The sequence below is a fragment of the Halteromyces radiatus genome (genome assembly GCF_025201355.1).
Source record: "Halteromyces radiatus strain CBS 162.75 chromosome Unknown BX664scaffold_4, whole genome shotgun sequence".
Lineage (NCBI taxonomy): Eukaryota > Fungi > Mucoromycota > Mucoromycetes > Mucorales > Cunninghamellaceae > Halteromyces > Halteromyces radiatus.
Window position 1 is genome coordinate 1,322,661 of NW_026251690.1, and position 11,953 is coordinate 1,334,613.

At 34.9% G+C, this 11,953-nt stretch overlaps 5 protein-coding genes across 5 annotated transcripts; 3 read left to right on the forward strand and 2 right to left on the reverse strand.

The window, feature by feature from the left end:
* Positions 1-174: 174 nt before the first annotated feature.
* Positions 175-803, reverse strand: BX664DRAFT_332363 (uncharacterized protein). The gene has a single exon (XM_051545311.1). It carries the CDS (start codon positions 630-632, stop codon positions 240-242), a length of 393 nt encoding a protein of 130 aa, XP_051400020.1. The 5' UTR covers positions 633-803; the 3' UTR covers positions 175-239.
* Positions 804-3,052: 2,249 nt separating this feature from the next.
* On the reverse strand, positions 3,053-5,471 carry BX664DRAFT_128985 (uncharacterized protein). Its single transcript, XM_051539798.1, has 8 exons — positions 4,751-5,471; positions 4,567-4,682; positions 4,362-4,516; positions 4,152-4,301; positions 3,905-4,077; positions 3,578-3,802; positions 3,151-3,519; positions 3,053-3,081 (listed from the first exon to the last, which is right to left on the reverse strand). Exons 1-7 carry the CDS (start codon positions 4,992-4,994, stop codon positions 3,314-3,316), a joined length of 1,269 nt encoding a protein of 422 aa, XP_051400021.1. The 5' UTR covers positions 4,995-5,471; the 3' UTR covers positions 3,053-3,081; positions 3,151-3,313.
* BX664DRAFT_365367 (Ssl1-like-domain-containing protein) lies at positions 5,247-6,750 on the forward strand (the record flags this gene model as incomplete). The annotated part of the gene is made up of 5 exons (XM_051548467.1): positions 5,247-5,443; positions 5,501-6,015; positions 6,108-6,264; positions 6,339-6,515; positions 6,597-6,750. The coding sequence occupies 5 exons, from the start codon at positions 5,247-5,249 to the stop codon at positions 6,748-6,750; spliced, it is 1,200 nt and encodes a 399-aa protein (XP_051400022.1).
* Positions 6,751-7,794: 1,044 nt separating this feature from the next.
* BX664DRAFT_349583 (uncharacterized protein) lies at positions 7,795-8,303 on the forward strand (the record flags this gene model as incomplete). Its single annotated transcript, XM_051547607.1, has 2 exons — positions 7,795-7,871; positions 8,018-8,303. The coding sequence occupies 2 exons, from the start codon at positions 7,795-7,797 to the stop codon at positions 8,301-8,303; spliced, it is 363 nt and encodes a 120-aa protein (XP_051400023.1).
* A 1,074-nt stretch (positions 8,304-9,377) lies between these two features.
* Positions 9,378-11,844, forward strand: BX664DRAFT_349584 (kinase-like domain-containing protein; the record flags this gene model as incomplete). Its single annotated transcript, XM_051547608.1, has 2 exons — positions 9,378-10,052; positions 10,135-11,844. The coding sequence occupies 2 exons, from the start codon at positions 9,378-9,380 to the stop codon at positions 11,842-11,844; spliced, it is 2,385 nt and encodes a 794-aa protein (XP_051400024.1).
* Between the last annotated feature and the right edge of the window lie 109 nt (positions 11,845-11,953).

The following is an 11,953-nucleotide window of genomic DNA, read 5'->3' on the forward strand; positions in this document are numbered from 1 at the left end:
GTGTTTTTAGCTTGCAGGCGATTATTTCAGCTAGTGAAAAGCAGGGTATACATCCTATGAATTCACACATATATTGTTTCTTTTTTTTTTTCTAGAACAAGTTGCCCCTCTTTTTGGGATAGATATCATCCCTAGAAATGATCGTTAAAAAAAAAAAGATAGATGATAAAAAAATAAAGTGTAACAGAGATATACATTTATTATTATTTAATAAAACTACTAAAACTAATCAAAATAATCTAAGCTGTGGTGGGGACATGTAATTTTCGCTTTTGGCGATGTCGATGTTTCCTTTTTGAACCTTGTTGTAATCGTTTTGTTTCCTTTTTCCATTCTTCTTGCTTATGTTGATCCAAAGGTGCCAAAAGTTGTTCCGCTTGTTTGACTAATTGACGACGACGATCACGGATGGTTGTGTCCCCCTCAGATAAAACTTGATCTAATTGGAGCATGCATTGAATGATCTCATCTTCATACATCAAAAACGCCCGATTGTCTGCTGTATTGCCATCCAAAAACAGTCCATGATGATCATTTTGTTGATACTGTAACGGAATACGCAGTATTCTAGCCTTTGTTGCTGGAGATCCAAGCTGCATTAGTTTTTGTTCAATCGCGTCTAATTGTTTCATTTTCGCCTGATACGCTTTGTTGTCCTGATTATCTTCTTGTTGCCTTCGTTGCTCTTTGTCCAATTGAAGTTGTTTTTGCCGTTCTTGTGCCAATCGACGCTGCCTTTTTTCCTCTTCTTCTCGTTCTTGTTCCAATTGACGTTGTTTTTGTCGCTGTTCTTCCAGTTCAAGCTGCCTTTGTCTTTCTTGCTCCAAGTGATGTTGTCGCTGTTCTTCCAGTTCAAGCTGCCTTTGTCGTTCTTGTTCCAGCAGGCGTTGCCTATGTCGTTCCTCTTCTTCTAGTTGCCTTTGTCTTTCTCGTTCCAGTTGACGTTGCCTTTGTTGTTCTTGCTCCAGTTGATGTTGTCTTTGTTGCTCCACATGTCTTTGTCGTTCTTCTTCTTCTTCTTGTTGTCGCCGCCTAAGCCGTTCTTGTTCTTGTCGTTTCACCTGCTCACGTTCCAATGCTTGCTGTCGTTGCTTTTGCTGCACTTGTTCGCGATGTGGATGGTCAGATGTGTGGCCAATGGCAGGGGTGGGCGCACGGATCAAATCATCCAAGACATTTTGTAAAGGCACCACATTATCAGGTAAAAAGGATTGTTCATCATCATCTTCTGATTCACTGACTTGATCTGAATGTGGAGGTATTTCTTCTCGTTGACAGGACACCTTATCATTGTTTTCTTGCAGTAATGGAACAAGATCAGCCATGGTTTGTTCGTCTTCAGCCGGTTCTTGATGGCCACCAGCTTGTGCATAAACGTATTCTTCGTCTTCTTCATCTTCGTTCGTGTTTCTTTCAAATAGATGTTTAAGCAAATCGGATAGCTGTTGTGTTTGATATTGATCATACTCTTCCTCCATAGCTGTGTTATCCAAAGACAACTTTTCCTGCGCCCTGGCGAGTGGTTCAACATCGTTTGTTTGAGATGGTTGGTAAGATGCATGTTGCTGAATGAAACGTTGGAAGGCTTGGCGAGTTCGTTGTTGTTCCAAAGCAGCGACAAGATGAGCACGATCGTAGTTAACTAATTGTTGACGATGGTGTCGAATTAATCGTTCAAGTTGAGCAGCTCGTCGTCGTCGATAGTCCAGTTGAAGTAGTTTGTGATTATGCATTGCTTGCACTAGTCTAGCTTGTTCTCGACGACGATTTTCATTTTGTTCCAGTCGATGTAAGAAACAATCTAATAAAGCTTGTACTTGTTGATAATCTTCCAAAGTTAATACATTTTGTAACTCTTGTGTTCGAGGATGAATGAGAATATATGTGGACGTAGTATACATAACTTGTAAAATTAAAGAAAAGAAAGAAAACAAACAAATAAATAAACAAAAAAAAAAAAAAAGGAAAAAGAAAAAAAGAGTAATAGACTTCTGTGAGCATCGAATCAATGCAAGGTTCTGAGTTCAAAAAATCAACCTTTTTTTTTTTTTGTAAAGACAATACCCATGCATAAAAAAAACATCATACGAGAGATATCCTTTCAAAGCCAATTCCCCTGATTGTTTCTCTTTATTGATAAATAATAATAAATAAGGTAATCTGTTGATGATATAATACTAAATTGATGGTAAGTGAAATAAAAGAGTCGTCAATCAAAGATCACTGAAGGACCAAGTAATGCAGGTCCAGAGAATTTGGGCCTTGAGGACAAAAAAGTATCATAATATCCAATACATTCAATATCCGAGTTCATGTTTCTGGTACTAGAGTTAGCCACTTGTAGATATGAAGGAAGATGTTCGTTGTCGCTGTTGCTGTCGTTGTTGTTAGCTGCGCTTGCCATACCATGATCCATGAAGGTGTTTTTTGGTGCTATGGGCTTGATCCTTTGAAATCCTTCTCGATTGCTGAATTCAGAAGTACGTGTTTTCCGGAGGAACCCAATTTCGACTGGATCTTGCAAAATGAGCTTCAAATTCATCCATTCTTTGTTACGGGAGTTATCCTTGATCGTAGCGGGTATTGTCGATGGTGATGATTCGACTAACTTCCCTTCGTAAACCAAAGCGCTGTTTCCACCGCTGACAAAGTTTATAGATCTAATAACGATGAGACTATTAATCAACAAACGCAAGAATATATAATATTGTCTTCTTACCCAATATATCCGTAAGAGTTTTGCGTCACGCCTTTAGCTATGAAATTTTGAATGCGCTCTAGATCCGTCTATTAACGACAGCAAAAATGAAAAAGAATTAGCAATGTTCCTCTTTTTTTTTTTTTTTTTTTTTTTTTTTTTTTTTTAAAAAAAAAAGATAATGATATCACTTACTTGGGAAGGATATAGCGAGTATTGCCGATCCACGTCTATCACAAAAGGGTGATTCGAAAAAGGATGATTCGTAAGTTGAATGAAGGTTTGCATTGACTTTTTTTTTTTTTTTTTTTTTTTTTTTTTTTTGTTTACTTTGACTGTGTACACTGACTTGCATTGCCTGTAATTGTCGATCCTGTCTAGATCTTCATTAAAAAGTTTCAATTTAGTATATTTGATTTGATCATTTTTTTTCTTTTCTTCTCCTCGCTTACTCCAAATTTAAAGTTTGGCGTACATTACTTGAATTTTCTCCATTCTTTATTTGAACCATACCAGGATAATAATCTGATCCAAAGATATCCCACTCTAATTTGATTTTGCCTTGAATAAATTCATCAGTTTTCTGTGTTTCCTAAAGCAAGAAAAAAAAAAGATTCAATAAACATGTCTGCTTTCTTTTTTCGTTTCTTTTACCATGTAAATATAAGGAGGAGCCACAATGCCACGTTTCCATCTAGCTGTATATTCTTTGATATAATTCTCGGGTATATTATCATCATGATTGATCACTTGATGCAAGTGTTTGAGTGTAAACTTTCGATATTGAGGGCCACATAACATATGTACATGAAAGGCAATATCTAAATGACAATGATCGAGGTTAGTCGGCAGTTTCGTCCTTTTTGTTTATTTTGTTACCTATTTCCACAGTGGGTACAGCATGCAAATTGGATTGATGTTTCAAAGTAGCCATAAAGTTATGATAATGTCGAATAGAGGCGATAAGAATATCAGATTCTGACGACCAATCCATACTGATAATAGTATCATAAAATCGTCTTTGACGACTTACTGCGTGAATCAAATCAATGGAGAAAGGTGTTGGATTGCTTTGATAACTTGTTCTAATCGCATAAAGAAGCTCTAAATCAAAAAGAAAAAAAAATATGAAAATCATATGAATATTTGTATTTTCTCTTTTTTTTTTTTTTTTTCCATCATAGAGAGCATCCTTCTTTGATTTACCATTAGCATCATATTCATATTTCTTTCCAAAAAATTTGAGCTGTTCCTGAATTTGACGTTCATAAGCATAATCCATTTCCTCCTGAGGCAAAATGATTTGAAGAGGTTTGATCTTGGTCACCATTTTGTTAGGTTTCTTTCTTATAGTTCCATTTGGTTTAAGTAATGTTCCACTTGATAATCATCATCATAATAATGAAAGGTATAAGTGATTTTGATAATTTCGTTTTTTCTTCATTTCGCTTACGCTACAATTGGACCAGGACATTTGTTTGTCAAATCAGATTCTAATTTCATTCTTGCTACATCTAGAAAATTGATACCTTCTGCTGGTCCACATCCATCATGAGGGAAACGAGTTGTGTTCACACCATAACGATATTCAAAATAAGCAGACCTATGATAAGAGATTTAGTCAAAAATTATAGATAATATCCCATCATTTTCATTTTCTTACCAAGGTAGTACAATTTCCTGTTGACAAGCATAACAAGGCCGAGAGTATGTTCCATCATACATATTTTCTGGGCTTAGAAAATAAGGTTCATCCTCTCCAAACACTTGATTCCAAATATTCAAATCGTTCATATGTGGATCATTGGCAGTATGATGCTACAAATAGGCTCGTCAATACATAAATTTCAATAATAAATGACGCTTACCAAATTATCCAAAGGGAAAATTTCATCAAATACAGCATTGCACCTTAAACGTAAAACCAAATCTTCATAGTAACGAAGCGGTGACAAGGCATGAATATGCCATAAAAAAGCAACGTCTATTGAAAGAAAGAGATCAATGTCTTTTGTTCTTGTCTTTTTTTGTTTGTTTTACTTTTTAGCTTACCTAAAGGAGGGACACGAATACCTTCGTTAAAGTTATGAAGCCATTTTTCATATCGTACTTCAGCTCGAGCAAGATAATGACGTTGTTCATAAAGAGTCATTGTATCCATAAATGTCCAAAAACGTTCCAAGAAAGAAAGGTAATAGTAACAGTGTTCAACTGTAACGACGCGATCCAAGTGAGGAAAAAACTTGACAGTAGGAGGTAATGGCGCATTGGAAGCGAATTTCAAATTTAAGTTCATAAGTGTATTATTGAAAAGAGACAAAAATAAACTAAAATAGGGACCATTTTATATAAGAAAAGAAATGTATTTATATACATATACAAGTTTAAATAAGGAAAAGAAAGAAAAAAAAAATACGTGGCATTTTGGATCTATATGGAGGTACGTTATGTTTTCATTTTCCGACCATGTTTTTTTTTTTTGCTTGCTTACAGTCAGCAACACATGAATTTTTTTTTTGTTTTCTTTTCCCTTTCTCTTCTTTCTATCATGTCACGAAGACCAATGGATGATGAATATATTGATATTGATGATACCCTAGACACTAATCAAGATGAAGAAAGAGGCAAAGGTGGATATGCTTGGGAAGAAGAATATAAACGAAGTTGGGATGTCCTACAAGAAGATGCGGAAGGGCGACTCAGTAGTGTTGTGGCACAGTTACAACAACAGCGGAAACGAAGAAGGTAAATATATCCAATATTCCTTTTTTATACTTAAACTTTTTTCTTTTTTTATAACAGATTACTAAAGGATACAGATGTTATTCAACGTGGCATTATTCGACATGTGTTTTTGGTATTAGATCTATCTGAAGCTATGAATGAAAAAGATCTTCGACCTAGTCGTGTGGAACTGACATTGATGTATGCACAACAATTTATTAACGAATTTTTTGATCAAAATCCCATTTCACAACTCGGTATTATTGTCACTCGAGATGGTATTGCTGAAAAACTGACGGAACTTAGTGGCAATCCAAGTGACCATGCAAGAGCACTTCAATCTAAGAAAAATATTGAAACAAGTGGTGAACCCTCTCTTCAAAATGCATTACAACTAGCAAGAGCAAGTATGGTTGGTGTACCAAGTCATGGATCCAAAGAAGTCTTATTAGTATTTGGTGCTTTAACAACATGTGATCCTGGTGATATTCATGAAACTATTGGTCTTTTGAAAAAAGAAATGGTACGAGTCAATATTGTTGGATTAGCTGCTGAAGTGCAAATCTGTCGTGTTTTAAGTCGTGCTACAAAAGGTAATTTTCTAATATATACATATATATATATATATATATATATATATATATATATGTATCTCATATCCCTTATATTATTTTTTTTTTTTTAGGTTCTTATGGTGTTATATTGAACGAAGCTCATTACAAGGATTTATTATTTGAAGCTATTCCTCCACCTGCGGTGGCTCCCAATAAGAATACAGCTAATCTTGTCACCATGGGATTTCCAAGAAGACTAATGGAAGATCATGCTACTCTTTGTGTTTGGTAAGAATAATCTTAATAATAATAATAATAAATGGTACTAATTATTATTATTATTATTATTATTACTTTATTAGTCATCCTGGCAAATTGACATTAGGTGGTTATATATGTCCTAGATGTAAATCTAAAGTGTGTGAATTACCAAGTGATTGTGATGTATGTGGATTGACTCTTGTTTCTTCTCCTCATTTGGCAAGATCATATCATCATTTGTTCCCTGTAGATAACTTTGATGAAATTCGACAACCTGGGTAAATAATATATATATATATATATATATATTCAGTAAAAGTGGGAGATGTTAATTAATATTATTATTATTTATTTATTAGTCATTTCACTCATTGCTCATCCTGTTTAGTACCTTTTGACAAGAATGATCTGGCTGGCCAATTTACCTGTCCCAAGTGCAAACACGAATTCTGTGCTGATTGTGATCTTTTTATACATGAAGTCTTACATAATTGTCCTGGATGTTGGAGTTGATTACTTACTAAAAAAAAATTTAATTGTATATACTGGTTTTTTCCTTGATAATAAAACTTTATTTTTTTCTTTATATATACATTTATATTTTTATTCAAATGAAATTAAACACTTTATCGAATCGAGAAAAGGTAGTGATTATGATGTGATGATTTGTATGATACAATATGTGATGATAAAATATAAAAATACTTCTGATGAGCATTATTGACGACAGGCAAAAAGAGATAATTTTATTGGCTAATTTGCCAGTCCTATTTTCGGAGTAACACAATTTTATTGATGCGCATAGCTCGAGTGTCCTCACATTTTTTTTTATTCTTTCTTTTTCTTTCCCCTCTGTTTTTCGTGTCAACTCTATCGTACCTCCTTTATTTTTTTTAACTTCTTATTGACTATTTTTTATTAATTTGATTCACACTTTATTTTTTTATTTATTATTTTTTATTACAACTCAAAAGTACATTCCATCTCGAATACTCTTTTTTATTTTGTACATGACGCGTTATGAATCACCGGAATGTAGCCGTCCATCGTACTAGTATCAAGAGAAAATGATCACCAAGAGATCAACTACAAGAAAGCTAACTACTATTTGGACTACATGAAGCAAACTTTTGGAGATATTTTGAACAAGGATATGCATTTTCTGTCAAACCTCTTGTCAACCGAAAACGTCCTTTAACATTTGACGAAGTTAAAGCAAAGATTATTAACGATTATATCAGCAAAAACAACAAAGTTAAAACATTATGTGGATTATATGATTTAACTGAAATAAAACTCAATACAGGTAAAGTTGATATGCCATTGGAATGGATGATATCACTTTCTAATGCATATCATTTTCGTTATTTTTAGATCATGTATCAACAATTCTGCCGGAACCAAGCAATACCTGAAGAATCTGGTTTACCGCAAAAGACAAGACCATAGAGCAGTTGTAAGTCTTTCTTAAAATTGTAGATACTATATTATACTAATATTTTTTTCTATATATTTATATTTAATATTGTCAAACACCAAAGACATCTTTCCGAGATTATGAAAAAGTTCTGGGAAAGGTGGTCAAAGGATCTCATACTATGCCAAGCAAAAAAGGTGTTCTTACCTCATTCAAGGTATGAAAAGGAAAAAGAGGAATATTTAAAAAGGACAGGACGATGATACTGATGTTTTTTTTTTTTTTTTTTTTTTTTTTTTTTTTTTTGAAAAGCTCATAAAGAATCATTTGGTGCACTGTCATAATTTTACGTAATGGGTCAAGAAACAAATCTATCGAGATCAAGCTTATGCGAAAGTGTTTGAAGGCACACTATCAAGGTGTCTCATTAAACAAGAACAGCAAGATGGTGTATTTCTATGGCGATGCTAGTTCTGGAACTAATTCTCGAATCAAGGGTCATCTTCGACGAGGTCACACCAAACTCCTGAAAGAAATTGGTCAAGGATCATATGTTGCGATCACACCTAAATTCCGCACATCAAAATTATGCTGCTTTTGTCATGAACCACTGATTCATCCAAAGAAGTTTAAGAAGGATCGCAAATGATCAAGCAATGTAAGCACGGTTATTTGTCAAAATCCATCATGTCTGCCAAGAAAGAAAGGATATCATACAATGTCTCGGGATGCCAATGCTAACGTGAACATGATTATAGTCGGTATCAACGAATATGGTTTGTGGAACTTTTCCTCCTGCTTTTGTCCAAATTCAAACAAAAAAACATCCTCCGGATGCTGCACTCAAGTTTTGTCAACTTTACGCTCCTCTTATTCTAGTTTGATTGATGATATGCTAAACATACATTGATATGTAGGGACTTATGGTAAGTCATTCAAAAAAAAAAAAAAAAAATTGGAAGGTACGTGATTGGCTAATCATTTTTTTTTTATATATGATATGTGATTCCGCTCCCCGGACTGACTTTCATCAACATTGTATTTGACATCTTTTGACATTGTATTCTATTTAGCTAACAATACTACCATTTTCTTGACTAAGAAAATATGTGTATTCTTTATACAAAAAAAAGGAGCAGGTATACATTTTCGGTAGACTACGGTCACTTAGTGATGAATATGGTAATCAAATCATAATAGTGAGGCTGATTTCTCTTTTTTTTTTTCTGATAGACACGTTTTCTGGTTTCTTTTTAAAGAAATGATGTGGCTTCTTTATATGGGAACACCAGCCTCTTTCTCAAGTCGTAAATACAAAATGATACCCAGCCATCTGATGAACACAGCCTTACCAATAGTTTATTTTCGTGATACAAAAGGTAAGAAGATCATGAAGTTTATAATAGTTTGGTAGTAAAAACTCATTACATTTATATTTTATGGTTATGATAAACATGATAGTTGGATCATTTTTTTTTGGTATCTATATAGTCAATTCTCTCTCTCTCTCTCTTTTTTGGTCGGATCAAGGATACACAAGATATGGTTGGAAATGAAAAACTCAGCCTTCAAAAGGTTTACGTCTTTTGCACAACAGTAAGTATTAAATAACGGAAATCATTGATTCTTACCTTTTTTTTTTTTTTTTTTTTTTTTTTTTGTTGATTGACTAATATATATATTTTTGTGCTTCCTTTCTTTCTTTTCCTTTTTGTCTTTCATCATGACTACTACTTCAAGGTTATGTGTTGGATACGATGATTCTTATATTTATGCCCTTGATACCAAGACAGTGACTTCCTTTGATATTCAAAAGCAAACTATATCATCTTCACATATTCAAAACAACAGCGCTCAAGCTTTTGTTACTTGTTATGGATCTCAAAATCAACTTTATATCACTAATCTTGATCTCTCTGGAGAGCTCTCTTTTCAATCCTATCATCAAATCAATACTGGATCACATATATTCGACACAACATTCCCAAAACAACTGGATGCAACATCTATCATCTCGGTTGTACCATTCACGGATTCTGGAAATCAAAGTAACACAAATTCATCTTGTATTATGATATCTGCAAATGATCGTCAAGACGTCAATGGACTATATCAGATATGTTCCTCCTCCTCTGTACAGCAAATACCTTTCTCTGATACATCATCAACTGCTCCTCTTTTGGCAACCAACAAGGATAATTCTTCTATTATTCTATTGGGATACCCGACCGCCAATTCTATCTCCGTATATACCGATCTCAACGAACTGTCCAATCCAACAACAACTTATGATCTTAATTTTTACCTTCCCTCAAAAGGCTCTGTCCAAGTACTTGATGATCAAGCGACCGAATTTTTGATTTATGATTACAATCGTACCATCATCCATATTCAATTGGTAAATCTTTACTTTTTTTTTCTTTGTAAAATTCGGTAATATGAACTATATTTCTTATTTTTTTTTATTTTTTTTTTTTTAGCCAACAGCCAACCAGCCAAACGGAAAGATGAAAAGGGGAATACCATCATACAATAATACTGTCTATCAACTTGAAGATGATCTTTCAAATGGAAATGTGATTGCTTTGCCTGATCATCGTGTCTTTACAGTCTCTAACAAGAATACTAGCAACAATGTTATGTCCTTTACTGAAATCCCATTATTGGTTGGTTCCCGTGTAACACCCAGACAAAATCCGCCCACATCAGCAACAACAGTAGACGGATCATCTCAATCGTCGTCGTCATTATCATCGCAAACAATATATATTATCATTGGTGTAGCTATAGGATGCGGTGCATGTATTTTACTTTTATTAATTTGGTTCATTCGACGACGATTACAATCCAAACGACGGGATCTTTTCGAAGGTAACAGTACAACAACTGATCGTTTTGAAAAATTGGACGACAAACTGGACTCTCTACCATTATACACTGATCACCCCCGCGATGAAGAAATGGGTGACTTTTCTCATGACATTAATAATAGCGACGATCATGGTATCCAACAACAACAACAACAACAAGTTCAACAAGTTGGATCATCAAGCAAGGGCAGCAATAGTCTTGGACGTGGTCTTTCTTCTATACTTTCTAGAATGTCATCACTACGATCCTCTCCAGGGACATCCTTCTTTTTTTCAATATTCAACAATGGATCAAGCCTATTACCTGTGGAAGACAAATATCAAAAAGTCAAGCAAGTGACTTTCCGTTCAGGTGTGGCTGAGCTGATGGAACCACCGACGACACCGGATGTCAACGGTACTCTGATTTTGAATGGACGTTACCAGGTGATCGACACCGATCTTCGTTTGGATGAGAACATTGAATGCAACAACATGCCTGGATATACGACACGCACCATTGAACACGCTTACAAAGCCAACACCATCCGCACACTTCACTATTATACCAAAGATCAACGGGATGTGTTTTTGCGCAACATCAATGCCACCGTGGCTCTCAAAGCATCGAAACGTGTGATCCGTCATCATGATGCCCTTTCATTATCAACACCTACACGACAAGGACAGTACAAATATTTCTGGATTTCAACCCCATGCAAGGCACGTCAATCATTATATTCTCTGGTACACGATGAAATCAATAAGGACGGTGAACAACCTGTAGTGGATATACATCAATCCAGTTTCCTGACTCTTTCCATCTTGTCTCTCCTGATGTGTATGCGGGACGTGCATGCAGCTGATTATTGTCATTTAGATCTATCGCTTCAATGCTTCTTTTATCAACAAGTCAGCACCATCACTGAATGGTATGTGGGTGGATTTCATCAAGCTCGCATCATGGGTCAACAAGACGGTCATCCTCTTCCCCTAACACGGTATAGCGCGCCTGAACTTGTACAACAACAACATATGGAATCTCTTTGTCCTTTACCTCGACAAGAACTCGATTGTTGGTCATTGGGCTGTGTGATATACGAATTGGTAACAGCCAAGCCTTTGTTCAAGGACATCAGACATTTGACAAGATTGGCTCGTCATCCCTCGGCAATGCAAAGACATCTTTCTCAAGCCATACAACAAGATGCCCTTTCTCCATCCATCCGTGCCTGCTTGACTTCTCTGCTTCAAATTGATCCTTTTGATCGTGAACCCATACAACTCGTGCTGGATACATGGATGGCAATGAATGAACTAGATGATGACGACGATGATTAGATTTAGATGATTATTATGATCGTAGATTCTTTTTTTTTTTTTGGATACCAACATCAAACTTCCCTTCTCTGTACTCCCTATTTATATAATGCTATAATAAAATGATTAG